At 39.7% G+C, this 17,039-nt stretch overlaps 1 protein-coding gene across 1 annotated transcript in view; it reads right to left on the reverse strand.

The window, feature by feature from the left end:
* PLA2G4A (phospholipase A2, group IVA (cytosolic, calcium-dependent)) overlaps positions 1–17,039 on the reverse strand; it is a 174,733-nt gene that overhangs the window by 91,731 nt on the left and 65,963 nt on the right. Inside the window, exons 4-5 of the mRNA XM_010853064.1 lie at positions 8,394–8,542; positions 7,196–7,309 (exon numbers count right to left, since the gene is read on the reverse strand). Of these exons, the coding sequence (XP_010851366.1) occupies positions 7,196–7,309; positions 8,394–8,542 (263 nt within the window). The remainder of the gene's footprint in view (positions 1–7,195; positions 7,310–8,393; positions 8,543–17,039) is intronic.

A 17,039-nucleotide genomic window follows, 5' to 3' on the forward strand; every position in this document is an offset into this window, starting at 1 on the left:
GCTAAAGCTGAAACTCCAGTACTTTGGCCACCTCATGCGAAGAGATGACTCATTGGAAAAGACTCTGATTCTGAGAGGGATTGGGGGCAGGAGGAAAAGGGGAAGACAGAGGATGAGATGGTTGGATGGCATCACCGACTCGATGGACGTGAGTTTGAGTGAACTCCAGGAGATGTGATGGACAGGGAGGCCTGGCGTGCTGCGATTCTTGGGGTCGCAAAGAGTCGGACACGACTGAGCAACTGAACTGAACTGAACTGAACTGAATGGGTGACTAGAGCATTTTTGATTCTGAACTGGGTTGAAACAATGATCACTAAATGTACAGTCTCTACCTGTATATAAAGAAGTTCATTTCGGTCAGTAAGTTCAAATCAGCAAGTGTTAAGAGTTAAGTCAGGTTCATGAAGCACTCAACAAATACTTCAATCCAGCCAGTATAATTATAATGAGAATATTTAATATTTATTTGGTGCTTAGTAAGCCAGGCACTGCTCTAAAACTTTCCATCTATTAACTCATTTAACCATAACCACAACCTTTAGAGGTAGGTACTACATATAACTCTACTTCACAAATAGAAATACACGGCTAAAAGAAAAAAAAAAATTCATCCGACATCACAGAGTGAATAAGTAGCCAAATCATGATTCCAACCCAGACAGCTGTCTGTCTGACTCTGAGCCTAGGGTCTGAGAAGCTGCACGTCTCACCAAGACAACTCTGACTCTCTCCAAACTTATGATTCCAACAAGCACAGCCTAACCCAGATTTTATGAATGTTAGCTGGGAAACAAAACTGCGGGGCTCAAATTAGTTTTCTCCTCAAAAAAAAAAAAAAGAGAGAGAGAGCATTCTAAAATTGAATTGAATGATAAATCATAGTCTCAGGAAAAGCTGAAAAACTTCCTGCTTTCCAACTTCAGTTGATTCTCACTGTCACTGAGCAATCATTCAATTCTCCTTTTCCTGACACATTAAAGCTAATGCCACACGTATCGTTTGCTCATGTCACCCTGTATTCCTCATATCTATACCTGCCACTTTCAACAGAGCTAGTCTGTTAAAGCTATATCAACTTCTGTTTTCAATATCAAACATTCTATATCTCTACGTACCAACTTTTGACTTAATAATACTTCTGAGGAAAAAGCCAAATCCTGTTTGCTCTAAATTCCCCCATGATCTGGTCAAAAACCTTCCATGACTCACTGATATCAGTAAGATACTACTCGAATTTCAGCATCTCGAATTTGAGCCCTGCTAAGGCTTGATCTCCAGGTACCTATTCTTCCTTCACACATGAATGCTCTGCCCACCCCCACACCCCCACCGGCACTCATCTAGACGCCATTTCCTGAACATGCTTGTCCTTTCTAGTCCTGGAACTATGAGCAAAGGCTCAGGGCTCTTCTCTCCACCAGAATGGCCTTCTGACCTTTCAGTGACCCAACTGCATTCTGCCCTTAAGAGCAAGCCCCCACCACTGACCCACAAGGGTCCACTGTGACCACAGGCCCGTCCTCATTTCCAGCCGGCCACCCTCCCTGCGACTCTTTGTGCTCCAGCCATGCTCTCCCTCTCGCTGTTCTCAAGAAGTCAGGCAAACTTCTGCTTCAAGACCTTCCCACTCCAAGCGCCTTCTGCTTTCAGATAGCATCACAGATGCTATTCTTAGTCACATTTTTGGAACTGCATTTGCAACCCTCTTCACAGACATACGCCTACTCCCCTCTCCTCCTTCCTTGATTTATTTAGCTCTCTGTCCAACATAGGTATCCTTTACTTATTTATCTTACTAGGTATTGGGTTAGGCAAAAAGTTCATTCGGGTTTTCTGTACGCTGTTATGGGAGTAACCTAAACAAAATTTTTGGCCAATCCAATAGAATGTGAGTTCCAGGAGGGGAAGGATTCCTGTTTGTTTGTGTATCGCTGAATAAGTAGTACCTAAAGACTGTTCACACAGTAGGTGCTCCATTGTTATTTGCAAAATGTATAAATGGATGAACAATTCCTCCGTATAATTCTCATTGTCTACACTGTCTACATGATTTATTTGGTACTTGCAATTACAATTCATAAATCCTGAACTCTAGTTACTGATGTGCTGAAGTGTGCTTAGGGATTAAACAGGCTGTTGTCTGCAGTCTGTTTTATTTTTTAATTGAAGGATAATTGCTTTACAGAACTGTGTTGGCTTCTGCCACACATCAACATGAATCAGCAATAGGTATACATATGTCCCATCCCTCTTGACCTGCAGTTTGTTTTCAAATGTATCAAGATGGAGACTTTCCTGGATGCTCAGTGGTCAGGACACCATAGTTTCACTGCTGAGAGGCTGGATTTGATCCCCAGTCAGGGAACTAAGATCTCACAAGCCTTATTATGGCCACTATATATATATATATACACACACACATATATATACATACATACATACATACACATATATAAGTATGTATCAAGATGGTTTGATGGATGGACCAGATAGAAAAATATGTGAAAAGCAAATAGCATAAAACGTTAATTGTAGAATCCAGGTAGCATTTATATGGGTATCCAATGTAAAAATATTTCAACGTTGCATATGCTTGGAAATTTTGATAAGAAAATTTAAAGAAAACAATAATACCTGTGAAAGGCTTTTTTTGGCTATATAAACTCCACTGCCCACCAACTGTTCTCTATCACACCCCTCTATTTTATTTTCCCCAGAGTATTTATCACTGGCTGATGTTATGTTGATTATCCTTTTGCTTCCTGGTGCCTATTTACTTTTCCCCTCAACATGCAAGCTCCCTGGGAACCATCATTCACCATGTCCTCTGCTGTCTGCCCATCACCTGGAATATTCCCTGGAACACAATCAGTGTTGAACAAATCAATCAGTGAATAGATGTGTCATGAGACTGCTTATTCTATTACTTATCAGCCTACCATGAATGTTTACTCCTTCTCCAAACAGACTATTAGTTCCTTGAAAATTAAATTTTTGATAGCTTTCCTGATATTAAACAAAGTTTAGGTACACTGTAAAGACTCAGATTCTCATATTAAAAAATAAGCTACGGCTAGGTAAATACTTCAAAGATGCCTAAAAAAGATTTTTTTAATTATTACTTTATCATTTCATTAGATATCATTATTGCATTATCATTAGATTTTAATTATTACATTATCATTCTCCATATCTGTAAATGGGAAGCATTGGAAACTTCTGGGTAAAAACAGTCAAATGATAAACAAGACATTCTTTCTAGGGCATAGAAATTCATGAATTAAAAAGTATCTAGAAATAAGTTAATGGAGGGACTTTCCCTGGTGGTCCAGTGGTTGAGACTCGATGCTTCCAATGCAGCAGGTGCAGGCTCCAGCCCTGGACTGGGAAGATTCCATATGCCTCAGAGCAACTAAGCCTATGAGCCACAGCTACTGAGGATGTGCCATAGAGCCCACGCTCCTAGAGCCCACGCTCAGCAACAAGAGAAGCCCCGACAATGAGAAGCCTGCACATCAGAATTAGAGACTAGCCCCTGCTCGCTGCAACTAGAGAAAAGCTAGCTGGCAGCAACGAAGACCCAGTGCTGCCAAAAATAAATAAATTTTAAGAAATAAATTAATTAATTAAAAAAAGAACTCTCATTCAGATTGAAACTACAAAGGACTCTTGAGAATGGTGTAATGAAAAAAAAGTTGCTTTGCCAACTGTTTTTTCAAGCACGGTAAAGAAAATAATTATATAAGCTACTCAAAATTCAGGAATGCACAAAGTCTTTTTCAGAGCCCGGCAGCCACACACCTGAGCATAGGAAATGACAGGAGAGGTAATGCATGTTTTCCTACAATTTCCTCTCTTAAAATCAATCTTTGAGTCATAGACTGAAGAGCAGAAAAAAACGTTCCATTTTGGAAAGGCCCATTGTGCTTACAAAGCCCTCAACAAGGGTCTGTTGAGAACTGACCTTAGTAACATGCCCAGGTAATGTTAGCCTTTAACCACCTCTAACTCTCTACCCAGTGCCTCCCAGCATGTACTTGCCAAGCTCTGTAACTTGTCATGCCTCAGCTTGCTTTCTTTTTTCAAGACTCCATGCCTTTGCAGTTTCTACTAGGAACTAGAATGCTCATAACTTCTTCTCTGCCTACTGAAATTCAGCTCTTTTCAAACATTTATATACTGCTTAATAGGCACACTCACATGTATGAGGCACTAAATACTATATGTATGGATGGCTAATCTATGTGAGTATTATATATATTTCTATAATCAATTATTCTTATATATTTTATATGTGGGTTCGATCCCAGGGTTGGGCAGATCCCTTGGAGTAGGAAATGGCACCTCCCTCCAGTATTCTTGCCTGTAAAATTCCATAGGCAAAGGAGCCTGGTGGGCTACAGTCCATGGGGCCTCAAAGAGTTGGACATGACTGAGCACATTTTAAATGTAATGTTATATACATAATGCATAAACTAATAGATAATCATATTTCATACAAAATTATATAAATATAAGTAATGCTCAAAATTCTCCAAGCCAGGCTTCAGCAATACGTGAACAGTGAACTTCCAGATGTTCAAGCTGGTTTTAGAAAAGGCAGAGGAACCAGAGATCAATTTGCCAACATCCGCTGGATCATCGAAAAAGCAAGAGAGTTTCAGAAAAATATCTATTTCTGTTTTATTGACTATGCCAAAGCCTTTGACTGTGTGGATCACAATAAGCTGTGGAAAATTCTGAAAGAGATGGGAATACCAGACCATCTGACCTGTCTCTTGAGAAACCAGTATGCAGGTCAGGAAGCAACAGTTAGAACTGGACATGGAACAACAGACTGGTTCCAAATAGGAAAAGGAGTACATCAAAGCTGTATATTGTCACCCTGCTTATTTAACTTATATGCAGAGTACATCATGAGAAATGCTGGGCTGGAAGAAGCACAAGCTGGAATCAAGATTTCCAGGAGAAATCTCAATAACCTCAGATATGCAGACGACACAATCCTTATGGCAGAAATTGAAGAGGAACTAAGAAGCCTCTTGATGAAAGTGAAGGAGGAGAGTGAAAAAGTTGGCTTAAAGCTCAGCATTCAGAAAACTAAGATCATGGCATCTGGTCCCATCACTTCATGGCAAATAGATGGGGAAAGAGTGGAAACAGTGTCAAACTTTTTCGGAGATCCAAAATCACTGCAGATGGTGATTGCAGCCAGTTAAAAGATGCTTACTCCTTGGAAGGAAAGTTATGACCAACCTGGATAGGATATTGAAAAGCAGAGACATTACTTTGCCAACTAAGGTCCGTCTAGTCAAGGCTATGGTTTTTCCAGTTGTCATGTATGGATGTGAGAGTTGGACTGTGAAGAAAGCTGAGCACCAAATAATTGATGCTTTTGAACTGTGGTATTGGAGAAGACTCTTGAGAGTCCCTTAGACTGCAAGGAGATCCAACCAGTCCATCCTAAAGGAGATAAGTCCTGGGTGTTCATTAGAAGGACTGATGCTGAAGCTGAAACTCCAATACTTTGGCCACCTCATGTGAAGAGTTGACTTATTGGAAAAGAGTCTGATGCTGGGAGATATTGGGGGCAGGAGGAGAAGGGGACAACAGAGGATGAGATGGCTGGATGGCATCATCGATTTGGTGGACATGAGTTTGAGTGAACTCCAGGAGTTGGTGATGGACAGGGAGGCCTGGCTTGCTGTGATTCATGGGGTCACAAAGAGTCGGACACGACTGAGCGACTGAACTGAACTGAATAATTATATCAGAGTATATTTAAATGTAATATGCATTATAATATATTTGCTATATTACAATAAATTATATAGATATATATAAATAGAATTAACTCATTTAATCATAGCGATTCTCCTATGAGATATTATCTCCACTTTGCATGCTCAGTCACTCAGTCATGTCCAACTCTTGAGACCCCATGGACTGTAGCCCACCATGCTCCTCTGAGCATTGAATTTTCCAGGCAAGAATACTGGAGTGGATTGCCATTTCCTCCTCGAGGGATCTCCACTTCACAGGTGAGTAAATCGAGATTCAGAGAAGCTAAGTGATTTTACCAGGATGAAACAGATGGTAAGAAACAAAGGTGGGATTTAAACACCAAACAACCTGGCTTCAAATGACAAAGTGTTAACAGCTATGTTCACTGTTTGACCTGCTCAAAATCACCTACTGATATGGATCCACACCTGGCCTCCTCTCATAACACACTCTTTATTCTGTCTTCCCACTGCACCCTGTATATACCTCACTGATACTTTATCTTGCTGTGTGATGGTTTCTTTTCATCACATATATCTCCCTATACCCATTTGCTTTCCCAACCTCTACCTCACCTCTGCCCCAGATGAAGATAATTGAGGGAAAAGCTTCCTATATCTTATTCTTCTTTAGATGCCTTGAACACAACACAGTGATGGGTAGACTCCAGTAAACACTTGAAAGAGGAATGAATGAAATAACTTTAAAATGTGGCCAGTGTATCTCTTGGCACTGGACAGAAAACATACAGAAGACATGCTTCCTGGAGCAGCTAAAGGGATCAGTGGGGAGTGTGTGACTGCAGTGTTCATAAGGCACCAGGGTTCCTCTGACTACAAAAACTGATCAGGTAGTCCTCAGGGCTTAAGTCAGTTCTTAGGCATGCATGACCACTATTCTAAATTCCTGGCCTACAGGATGTTAGTTTGAAGAGGTTAAAAGATTCAGTCCCAATGAACAATATGTAATTATCATGGAGGTTCATGAAGAAAGAGATAATTCAGGATGGTAACTGTTAGGAAAGGAGGTAAGATTAAGAGATATGTACATTTAGGTGAGAGGAGAGAGATTTGGAAAATCATTTGAAGAGACAAAAACACTGAGCTGTACCCAACAAGAATAAATTAATGCATTGACACTTTCTGAATCCTGGTCTACCAGTTGCTTACATTTCTCATTGTAAAATGCTTGTTTCCTGTAAAAAGAATCTAATGTTTGCTCAGTGTAAATAATTTTTCTAGAGTTTTATTATTCTCAAAAAAATTATTGAAATCTCAAAAACGCAGCACACCTAAGAAAAAAAGAAAGGAAGGAAGGGAAGGATTTCCAAACATTAAACTCCAACTTTCCAGATTAACTAGACTTTATCTGATATAAGGTTGAAAAATAATTCTGTTGTGTTGCTTACTTGATTGAAAATAAAAGGAACCTGTTTCTTCTCTCCCACTTTCATAGAAGATATGGGAAACGTTGTCGTCCCAAGAGTTTCATCCATAACATAATTGGCATCCATTAAAGTGATCTGTAGAGAGTTAAAAATAGAGCACAGGTATCAAATTTTTCCAGGATCTTTGGAAATTATATCTAAAATCTCCACCACACTTTAAAAAAATGAAAAATTTCAAGTAATATTTAATAGTCATTTGAAATCCTAAATATTCTACTAGTAATAATACTTTGTCTTTTCTGAGTTTCTAACATAATCATTCATGTTTTCACTTTTGTGACTGACCTGTTCATTATCACATTTTGAAAAATGAAATTTCTCCCCTGTCAGAGGAAATGCTATTTTGGAATATGAGAAAGAAGTTAATGTAGAAAACTCATGCAACGGTTGGAAAAGATCTATGTGAACTTATTTTAAAGCTAAGTATTTCAAATTTAAGCTAATAAAGTTAACTTATTTTGACATCCTAATCAATTGGCAATATTTTATCTTTTGTACTCGGATCCTCCCTTTTAAAACAGAAAGAATGTTTTCTCCAAAGTGCAATTGATTGGCATGGTTTAGTCAGTAAATCACTCTGACTCCTGTGACCCCATGGACTGTAGCAAAGTACATGGTGAGGATTAAAGACTCTGCTTCTGCTGCTGCTGCTGCTGCTAAGTCGCCCCAGTCGTGTCCGACTCTGTGCGACCCCATAGACGGAAGCCCACCAGGCTCCCCCGTCCCTGGGATTCTCCAGGCAAGAACACTGGAGTGGGTTGCCATCTCCTTCTCCAATGCATGAAAGTGAAAAGTGAAAAGGAAGTTGCTCAGTCATGTCCGACTCTCAGCGACCCCATGGACTACAGCCTACCAGGCTCCTCCATCCATGGGATCCTCCAGGCAAGAGTACTGGAGTCGGGTGCCATTGCCTTCTCCGATTAAAGACTCTAGCCCCACCTAACTTCTGCATTTGGACGCTCACATACCTTGATGTGTAGCAGCTAGAAGCTCATCTACCATATACTGCACAGCTGTATTCCAACTACCTAACCAAGAAGGATGAAGGCAGTGAGAGGAAAAATTTGATGCTTTCAAGCTCAACTTGAAGATAACCGCCTCCCCCCCCAGTGACTCACTTGACCCCCACTGACCCACTATCCCCCAATGACTCACTTACCTCCAAAATATTTTCCTGATTAGGATCCAAAATAAATTCAAAGGTCTCATTCCACACAGGGTTTATGTCATTATTGAAGTGTCTTGTTCTCTTCCTGCTGTCGGGGGTTGAAGAGATGAAAAGTTCCACATAGGGGTCTGGAGTGTCAACTGTAGACATTAAACACAAGTGAGAAGGAAGCAAAAATGTGATTAAATTCTGATTTGTTTTTATTGACATGTGTTAGGTTATTTTCAATGAATCTACAATTACATATTTGAAATGTCTGAGACCAAATAATATATAATGGAAGAACATTGTAGGTTATATGCTTTCTAAATATTATGCCCCTGTACTTCCTAACAGTCCTGTGAGAGGGAATCATTTATTAGGAGACCTATTTAGAATTCCTCGGACTGCCTAGAGGTCATGGTCACTGCAATCAACATCTCAGTCCAACTGCAGACAATGATAACAATCTCATTTAGCTAACCACAACATAACCTCTACCCCAGGACTACAATGGTGGCAAGATTATGAGCTCAGGATCATCATGATTGTTTGTATTAGAAAAATTACCCAACTACGTTATTTGCCAAACCAAATAATGAAGCCAGTGTGACATAAATACTGTTTAAGGTTATAAAGCTGCCTTGGATGGTTGTACAAATTGTACACTGAAAAACTCTAATGGGAGGCATTTACAATAGTAGTCAATACATATTTCTGTATTTATTATGGGGGTACTCAATCAGATGGAAGTGAGTATATCAAGGAAGTGACAGCTTTTTCAGTTGCATGCAAAGACCCACTGAGTCAGGACATGATATGAGTACCATTTTAAACTGAGAGAAATAACTGTAATGAACTGTTTAAATTTCCTCCCTCTCTCTATATATATTTAATAGCTAGGCAACTGACCCTGTGCGTGGAAATATTGATCATTCTCTCTTTAGTGGCTCCTCTGAATCCTCATCTTACACTACTGCACTTTTCTTACAAGACTGTGAACAACGTCTTCAGAATCTAACAACTATCACAATGTTTAAGGTCCCCTAACTTAAGGACTCAACTTTTCTCTTTAACACATCCTTTCCTGTGTGGCCATTATAACTCAAAACCACAAAAACCAGCCATCGAGTGATGACTGACAGGATTTCTGCTGAGCACTTCACACGCGGGAGTCTCATTCTAATCTCACAAAACAGCACTATAAAGTACTTTTAGTGTTGAGGCAACAAGAAATGAGAAGTGTTAATATCACACAGCTAGTAAGTATCAGAGCAAGATGCGACTGCAACGGTCATTCTCTCAATGACATCATGCTCTTAAGTGCTAAAGATGTGATCATAATGGGTGGCTTGCCAAGGAAAGAGGAGCTGGAAAGGAGTTTTGGAGAAGAAGAAGGGAGACAGGAGAAAGGGAAGAGAGGGAGAGTGGAAACAGAGAGGGTAAGGGTGGAAAGAAAGAGACAGAGGTGCAAAAGTTCACACAAAAAAAGATGCAAACATTGAAAACAAAGGAAAAGCAAAAACAATAGTTCTTAAATGACTGGCTTTCAAAGAATAATTTTTGGAATAATTTTTTAAAATATACTTTGTCCTTTTACAATAGTTATGGTCAAATAATGTAATTGATGCCCATCACAGTTCTTCTCTGTGGTTATCAGACTTTTTAAGTGGGCTTTTTGTTTTAACTGTTAAGTTAGAAGATCTACAAAAGAAGAATAAGCATTTGGGATTGTCATTTAGTTAATTTTTCCACTTGAAGTTTATGCATCATTAGTCAAAGGCAACTGAGTCTTAGACTGAGAGTATAAGATAAATGCCTAGGGTTTTGATTAAATACACAAAACTTTGACCCTCATTCCATAAGACCCATAATCAGATCTATAGAGAGAATGGGGATCTGCATTTTTAAACAATTACTCAGTTGATCTGAGGAGATCATGTCTGTTCACACTTTTGATATCTTTCTTTTAGACAGAAGGAAATAGCTAGTTATTTTCATTGAATTTATGTATTTCTTCATATTGAGATATGATTGATATGTAATATTGTGTAAGGTACACAATGTATTGGTTTAGAACATTTATATATAGCAATTTCTAACTTGACGCTTTTCTCTCTCGACAGGTCAATGGCAGACAAATTAGAAGACTAACAGAAGACTAGGCAGGAAGGATGGCAAGAGAAAATGGGCCAAACAAGAGAAGGACATGCTACAAGGGGATTCAACTCACTCCTCAACCAAGAGATGACTGTTCCTTTTCCTTAACCACGCTTCTGCCATGTCACCAGTGCTCAGGGCTGCAAACCACAAATAAAACTACATATTTAGAATAGCAAGTAGAGGACTTCCTTAGTGGTCCAGTGGTTGAAAATCCACCTACCAATGCAGCGAATACAGGTTTGATCACTGGTCTGTGAAGATTCCACATGCCGTGGGGCAAATAAGCCCATGAACCACAACTCCTGGGCCTGTGTTCTAGAGTCCAGGCGTCATAACTAATGAGTCCGAGAGCCACGATTATTGAAGCCCCTGATCCTAGAGCCTGTGCTCCGCAACAAGAGAACCATCTGCAATGGGAATTCCACGCACTGCAATTAGACGGTAGTCCCTACTGGCCACGACTAGAGAAAGCCCACATGCAGCAAAGAAGGCCCAGGGCAGCCAAAAATAACTAAATAAAATTATTAGAATCGCATGAGGTGGAAGAGTATAAAGAAAAATACCTTTCCTTTTCTGAGTAGAAGTAAATACATACTCTTAAAGAGAATATGCAATGCCACTTCACATTAAATGTACAAAAACGTAGCCCTTCCTCATCCCGTAAATTTAGTTTTTTGTGGGACTAATGCTCTTTCCCCCCCAATCCGCCCCAAAATATTAGAAATGAAGAAGAAAATGGCAACCCACTCCAGTATTCTTGCCTGGGAAACCTCACGGACAGAGGAGTCTGGCGGGCTACAGTCCCTGGGGGCGTCAAGACTCAGACCCAACTTAGAGACTTAACAACAACAAGAAAATATTGGAAAACAAAAAAACAAGCAAAAGCTAATCTTGGAAAACAAAAAGTATGCCAGGAAGGGGAAGTAAACATGGTATACATCATTCACTCATTCAACAAATATTTGGGTGCCTACTGAACGCCAGGGACTGCCCTTCAAGAAGCGGTTTGAGGGAGTCAAACACGAAGGCGCAGATTTGAAATGTGGAAGTGAGTCAGATGCTAAGAGCCTAATTTTAGAGGCAAGGAAGACAAGCAGATACACTAACCTAGTGACTAGTAACTCAGTCACCCAGGTGGTTACACGCACATAATGTTAAATCGTAGGTGGAGAAATGGCCTTATGAGGTTTGATCTTTATTTGAATCTTTGAAAAAGAGAAGGGACAGGTTTTCTCCAGTCAAATAAGAAAGAGAAAGTAGAAAGTGAAGTTCTTTGTGAGGAACTAGATAGGGGAAGGAAGCAGCAAATTGAAGTGGCATGAATCAACCAGCGATATTACCATCTTCTCATTTTGGACTCTCATTGGGTCATATGCTTTTCCAGATTCTAACTCTTGCAAAATAATTAAGAAATCCCATACAACATGATGCCAGCCCTGTGTTTATATGTCAGAACATCGACAGATTTTTTTTTTTTAATCTTTTGGCCATGCCACATGGCGTGAGGAATTTAGTTCCCCGGTCTGGAAGTGACCCATGCCTCTTGCACTGGCAGTGCAGTTTTAACCACTGGACAAGGGAAGTCCAACGGACAGTTTTTAAAAAAGAAAAAATTGAAATCTGGTGCAAAGCTGTCATTTTAGATTCTTATTTTTACTTTTGAATACAGTCAATACTCTAAAAGTTTTTGTCAAGACTGGTGGTTTTTCTAGTTTTGCTTCATTAATAAGACACATCGAAGAGGAGACATCAAAGGTTGCTAGACAGTGGAAAACCACTGACAGCTGCAAACCATGATACTGCAATCTGCACCATTGCTTATCTCTGCAAGTTAAGAAACAGCTGTATCAGTGGTGGGCAACACAGGATGAAAGGAAGTTTTAAGAAGCTATTTTAAAATTGCATTAAGAGAATTACATATCTCAGCTCACTTTAAAAAAAACATAATCTATAATCTTCATTGGCAGGAAGCTCTGAAAGGGGACATCAGTCCATTTTTGACAGCAAAACGTAGCCCATACTTTAGAGTAATTCCTAGAAATGCATTAAGGGGAGAAAAAGTCAAACACGTGAAAAAAAAAAAAAAACTTTATTTCATGCCTTTGTGAATTAATGCCTATCGGATTAACAGGGTGTTGAGCCACTGATTCAGCTTCACCTTGATTAGCTCCAATGAAAGAGGTGGTAAAGATGCAATGTGTGGGCACAGACTTTCTTACATCGTTTCCTTTTGTTTGAATCGTGACTAACAGAAATGTTGGCGGTGTGAGATACAGATCTTTTTTGCTCCCATAAATATGACATGAAACTACACGCATCAGAAATAACTTCAGAATTCCCGGGTTGTAAAACTTCTCATAAACTTCAGTAGTTGAAGGAGTGCCCGCCTAAAGTCATAACAAGGCCATCTGTCATTTCAGCTTTGTCTGAGTCATATATTATGACTCATCACAGAAGCTGGTGGCAGCTTCCAAACTCCTAGTTTGATCTTAAATATGCTCCATTTGCTTTCTCATATCCACTTTGCTCAGTAGCACCTTAAACCCTTTGCTTCAAATAAAGATGACTCGTGCTGTGCTTAGTTGCTTCAGTCATGTCCTACTCTTTGCAATCCTGTGGACTGTAGTCCACCAGGCTCCCCTGTCCATGGGATTTCCCAGGCAAGAATACTGGATTTGACTGCCATGCCCTCTTCCAGGGGATCTTCCTGATCTAGGGATCAAACCTGAGTGTCCAGAGTCTCCTGCATTGCAGGTGGATTCTTTACTGCTGAGCCACTGGTAAAGCCCAAAGATGCCCCATAATGTTACAATTCATGTGATATACGCAACAAACAAACAAACAAACAAAAAACAAAGGAAAAGTCCCCCCACCAAATCTACAGTAAAATATCCCATTCTGGGGACTTCCCTGGTGGTCCAGTGGTTAAGAATTCACTTTTCAATGCAGAGGACTCAGGTTGGATATCTGGCCAAGGAACTAAGATCCTACATGCCTCTGAGCAACGAAGCCCATGAGCTGCAATTGGAGCCTACACGCCACATCTGAGAGTCTGTGCCCCACAATGAAAGATCCTGCATGATGCAGCAAAAGGGCCAAGTGCTACATCTAAGACCCAAGGCAGCCAGATAAATTAAAAAAAAAAAAAAAACCCATTCTGAATAGCTGCAATCCACTGACAATGAGCTTAAAGTAGTGTTTCCCAAAACACAGTCCACTAAAGTATCTCCACAGAATCACCTGGAGTGTTAAAATGCAGACACCTTGCATTTTCAGTCTTCAGCATGGACCTGGAAATCTGCATTTTAACAACTTTATCAGATGATACTTAGGCACACAAGTTTGAAAAGTGGGGTTTAAAGTACATTATGACAATCATATATCACTGGCTTCCCTGGTGGCTCAGATAGTAAAGAATCCACCTGCAATGCAGGAGCCCCGGGTTTGGCTCCTGGGGCAGGAAGATCCCCTGGAGAAGGAAATGGCAACCCATTCCAGTATTCTTGCCTGGAGAATTCCATGGACAGAGGAGCCTGGTGGGCTATAGTCTATGGGGTTGCAAAGAGTCAAACACGACTGAGCAGATAGCACACACATGACAATCAAATGAAGAACAATGGTTTAATAACACCCACAGAAAAGTAGGAACATTTTGGCACTGAGAAGTCAACAAGCTCACCAGACTTCGTCATGGAGTTATTCTGCCTGTAGACTATATTAAGCACAATAAATTAATTCATGTCTGTTTCTCTCTAGCCATTAAACACATTTTCAAGTGACCAAATGAAAACAAATCCAAGAATAAAGTACATGAGGGTGTGTGAGCTGGCAATCTATTTAAGGCGATGGACTAATATTCAGGTGTTCTACTTCAGTTGCCACCAAAGTATGAATGCCATAGTAAGACCAAAAATTAAATAATAATTTGTTGAAAAAATGCCTCTAAATACTATCTTCCAATGGGGTCACTCCTTTAAATATTTATGATTTAGGAATAATAATTAGATGGAGAACTTAAAGCTTTTAAACTTAAAGGTTTAAAAACATAAATGTTTTATGATGCCAACCTTTTCACTATTTCCACATTTTTTGTTGTTCAATTGCTAAGTCACGTCTGACTCTTTGCAACCCCATGGACGGCACCACACCAGAGGAGTGGTGCTCTCTGTGCACACACAAGGGAGTACAGGCTCCTCTGTACTTCACTACCTCCCAGAGGTTGTTCAGATTAATGTCCATCGAGTTGGTGATGCTATCTAACCTTCTCATCCTCTCCCGACCCCCTCTCCTTCTGCCCTCAATCTTTCCCAACACCAGGATCTTTTCCAAAGAGTCAGCTCTTCACATCAGATGGCCAAAGTATTGGAGCTTCAGCAACAATCCTTTCAATGGATATCCAGGGTTGATTTCCTTTAGGATTGACTGCTTTGATCTCCTTGCTGTCCAAGGGACTCTCAAGAGTCTTCTCCAACACCACAGTTTGAATGCATCAATTCGGGGCTCAGGCTTCTTCCGCGCTCCCTGCACCAAGCCAGCTCATTTACTAACATAAACCCTGGGAAAGTGATGGTTAGCTCCACTATAAACATATGAATTTCAGTAACAGTTTAGTTCCTTTCTTAATGTAATATTTTTATTGAAGTATAAGATAGATGCAGAAAAATTATTAATAGATGATTTTAATCATACAGTTTGCTGAATTTTCATAAAAGGAATTCATCCATGATACCACCACCCGGATCGAGATACAGAACAATATCAGCACTCCAAAAGCCTTCCCCATCTCCTCCAGAAGGGTGACCATTACATTGTCACTAGAGAATACTTTTACTTGTATTTGTATCCTTATATAAATAGAATCAAGAACAGTATGTACTCCTGTACTTATCAGTCTGGCTTACTCTGCTCACCATTAAGTTTGTGAGATTCATCCGTATCGACACATTCATTCATTCCTAGAGTAAACTGTTTTACTGTCTGAGCATTTCATAAAATGTTTATCCATTCCACCGTTAGTGGGCGTTGGATTGTTTCTACTTTGGGCTATTACTAATGGTGCTGCTATGAACAGTCTTGGATGAGACATTTGGTGCACACATTTTTATGTTTCTGACGTGAAATTCCTAAGAATGCAATTCCTTGGATGTGGAATTATTATGCCTTTGCACATCCTGGTGTTAATACTCACATGGCAGAAATCCTTCTCCATATTTAATAGTCACTTTTGTCATTTTAAACATCCGGTGGACATGTAACAATATCTCACTGTAGATTAAATTCACACATCTTGCATGACTATCTGAGGTTGAATAATTCTTTATGTGTTTCTATCGGTCTGTTGGATATGTTCTTAAGTAAAAGACATACTCAAAATCTTGTCCAATAAACTTGGCATTATTAATTAGAAATGCTGCCTTTAACCCTATTACTACAATAAAAACATTTCGTTAATCAAGAGGTTGAATAAGTGTTGATGGACTTACAGACTGTCTGCTGTATTCATTTAAGCTTGTAGCAACTCCAATTAGTATTATTACAGTTTATAATAAATAATAGTTTTATCATAAATTATTATGATAATTATCATTGCATTTTAAGTAATTTATTATACTGTAAATTATTATTATTATTTTATTTCAGCACTTAAAAAATGTCATTCTGTTACCTCATGGCTCCGATCTGGTCTGTTGAGGAATTTACTTTCAGTTTTTTGCTTTTCTCTTGTTCAGTTGCCCAGTCGTGTCTGACTCTTTGCGACCCCATGGACTGCAGCACGCCAGGCTTCCTTGTCCTTCACCACCTCCCAGAGTTTGTTCAAACTCATGTCCGTTGAGTCGTGATACTACCTAACCATCTTATCCTCTGTCTCCCCTTTCTCCTCCTGCTGTCAATCTTTTCCAGCATCAGGGTCTTTTCCAATGAGTCAGCTCTTGCTATTCTGAATATGTCTTTTCCCCTCTGGATGTTTTTAGGATGTTTTTTCTTTGCCTTTAGTTTTCAACAGTTTTAATGCAATATGCATAATATCCGATTTTTTTGTATTTACCCTTGAGTTCATAACAGCATTTTTATCAGTTATAGAAAATTCTCAGCCATTATATCTTCAAATATTATTTCTGCCCCATTCTCTTTCTCTTCCCCAGAGATTTTTAAATCATACCCCAGATATTCATTATACTTTAAACTATATTTTATTTCATATTTTGTTCTCTGTATTTTAGTCTGGATACTTTCTACTGGCCTATTCAGTTTACTAATTCTCTCTCTTCAACTTCCTTCAGTTCAGTTCAGTTCAGTCGCTCAGTCATGTCCGAATCTTTGCAACCCCATGAATTGCAGCATGTCAGGCCTTCCTGTCCATCACCAACTCCCGGAGTTCACCCAAACTCATGTCCATCAAGTCAGTGATGCCATCCAGCCATCTCATCCTCTGTCATCCCCTTCTCCTCCTGCCCCCAATCCCTCCCAGCATCAGAGTCCTTTCCAATGAGTCAA

This window comes from Bison bison, unplaced genomic scaffold, assembly GCF_000754665.1.
Source record: "Bison bison bison isolate TAMUID 2011002044 unplaced genomic scaffold, Bison_UMD1.0 scf7180017864322, whole genome shotgun sequence".
Taxonomy (NCBI): domain Eukaryota; kingdom Metazoa; phylum Chordata; class Mammalia; order Artiodactyla; family Bovidae; genus Bison; species Bison bison.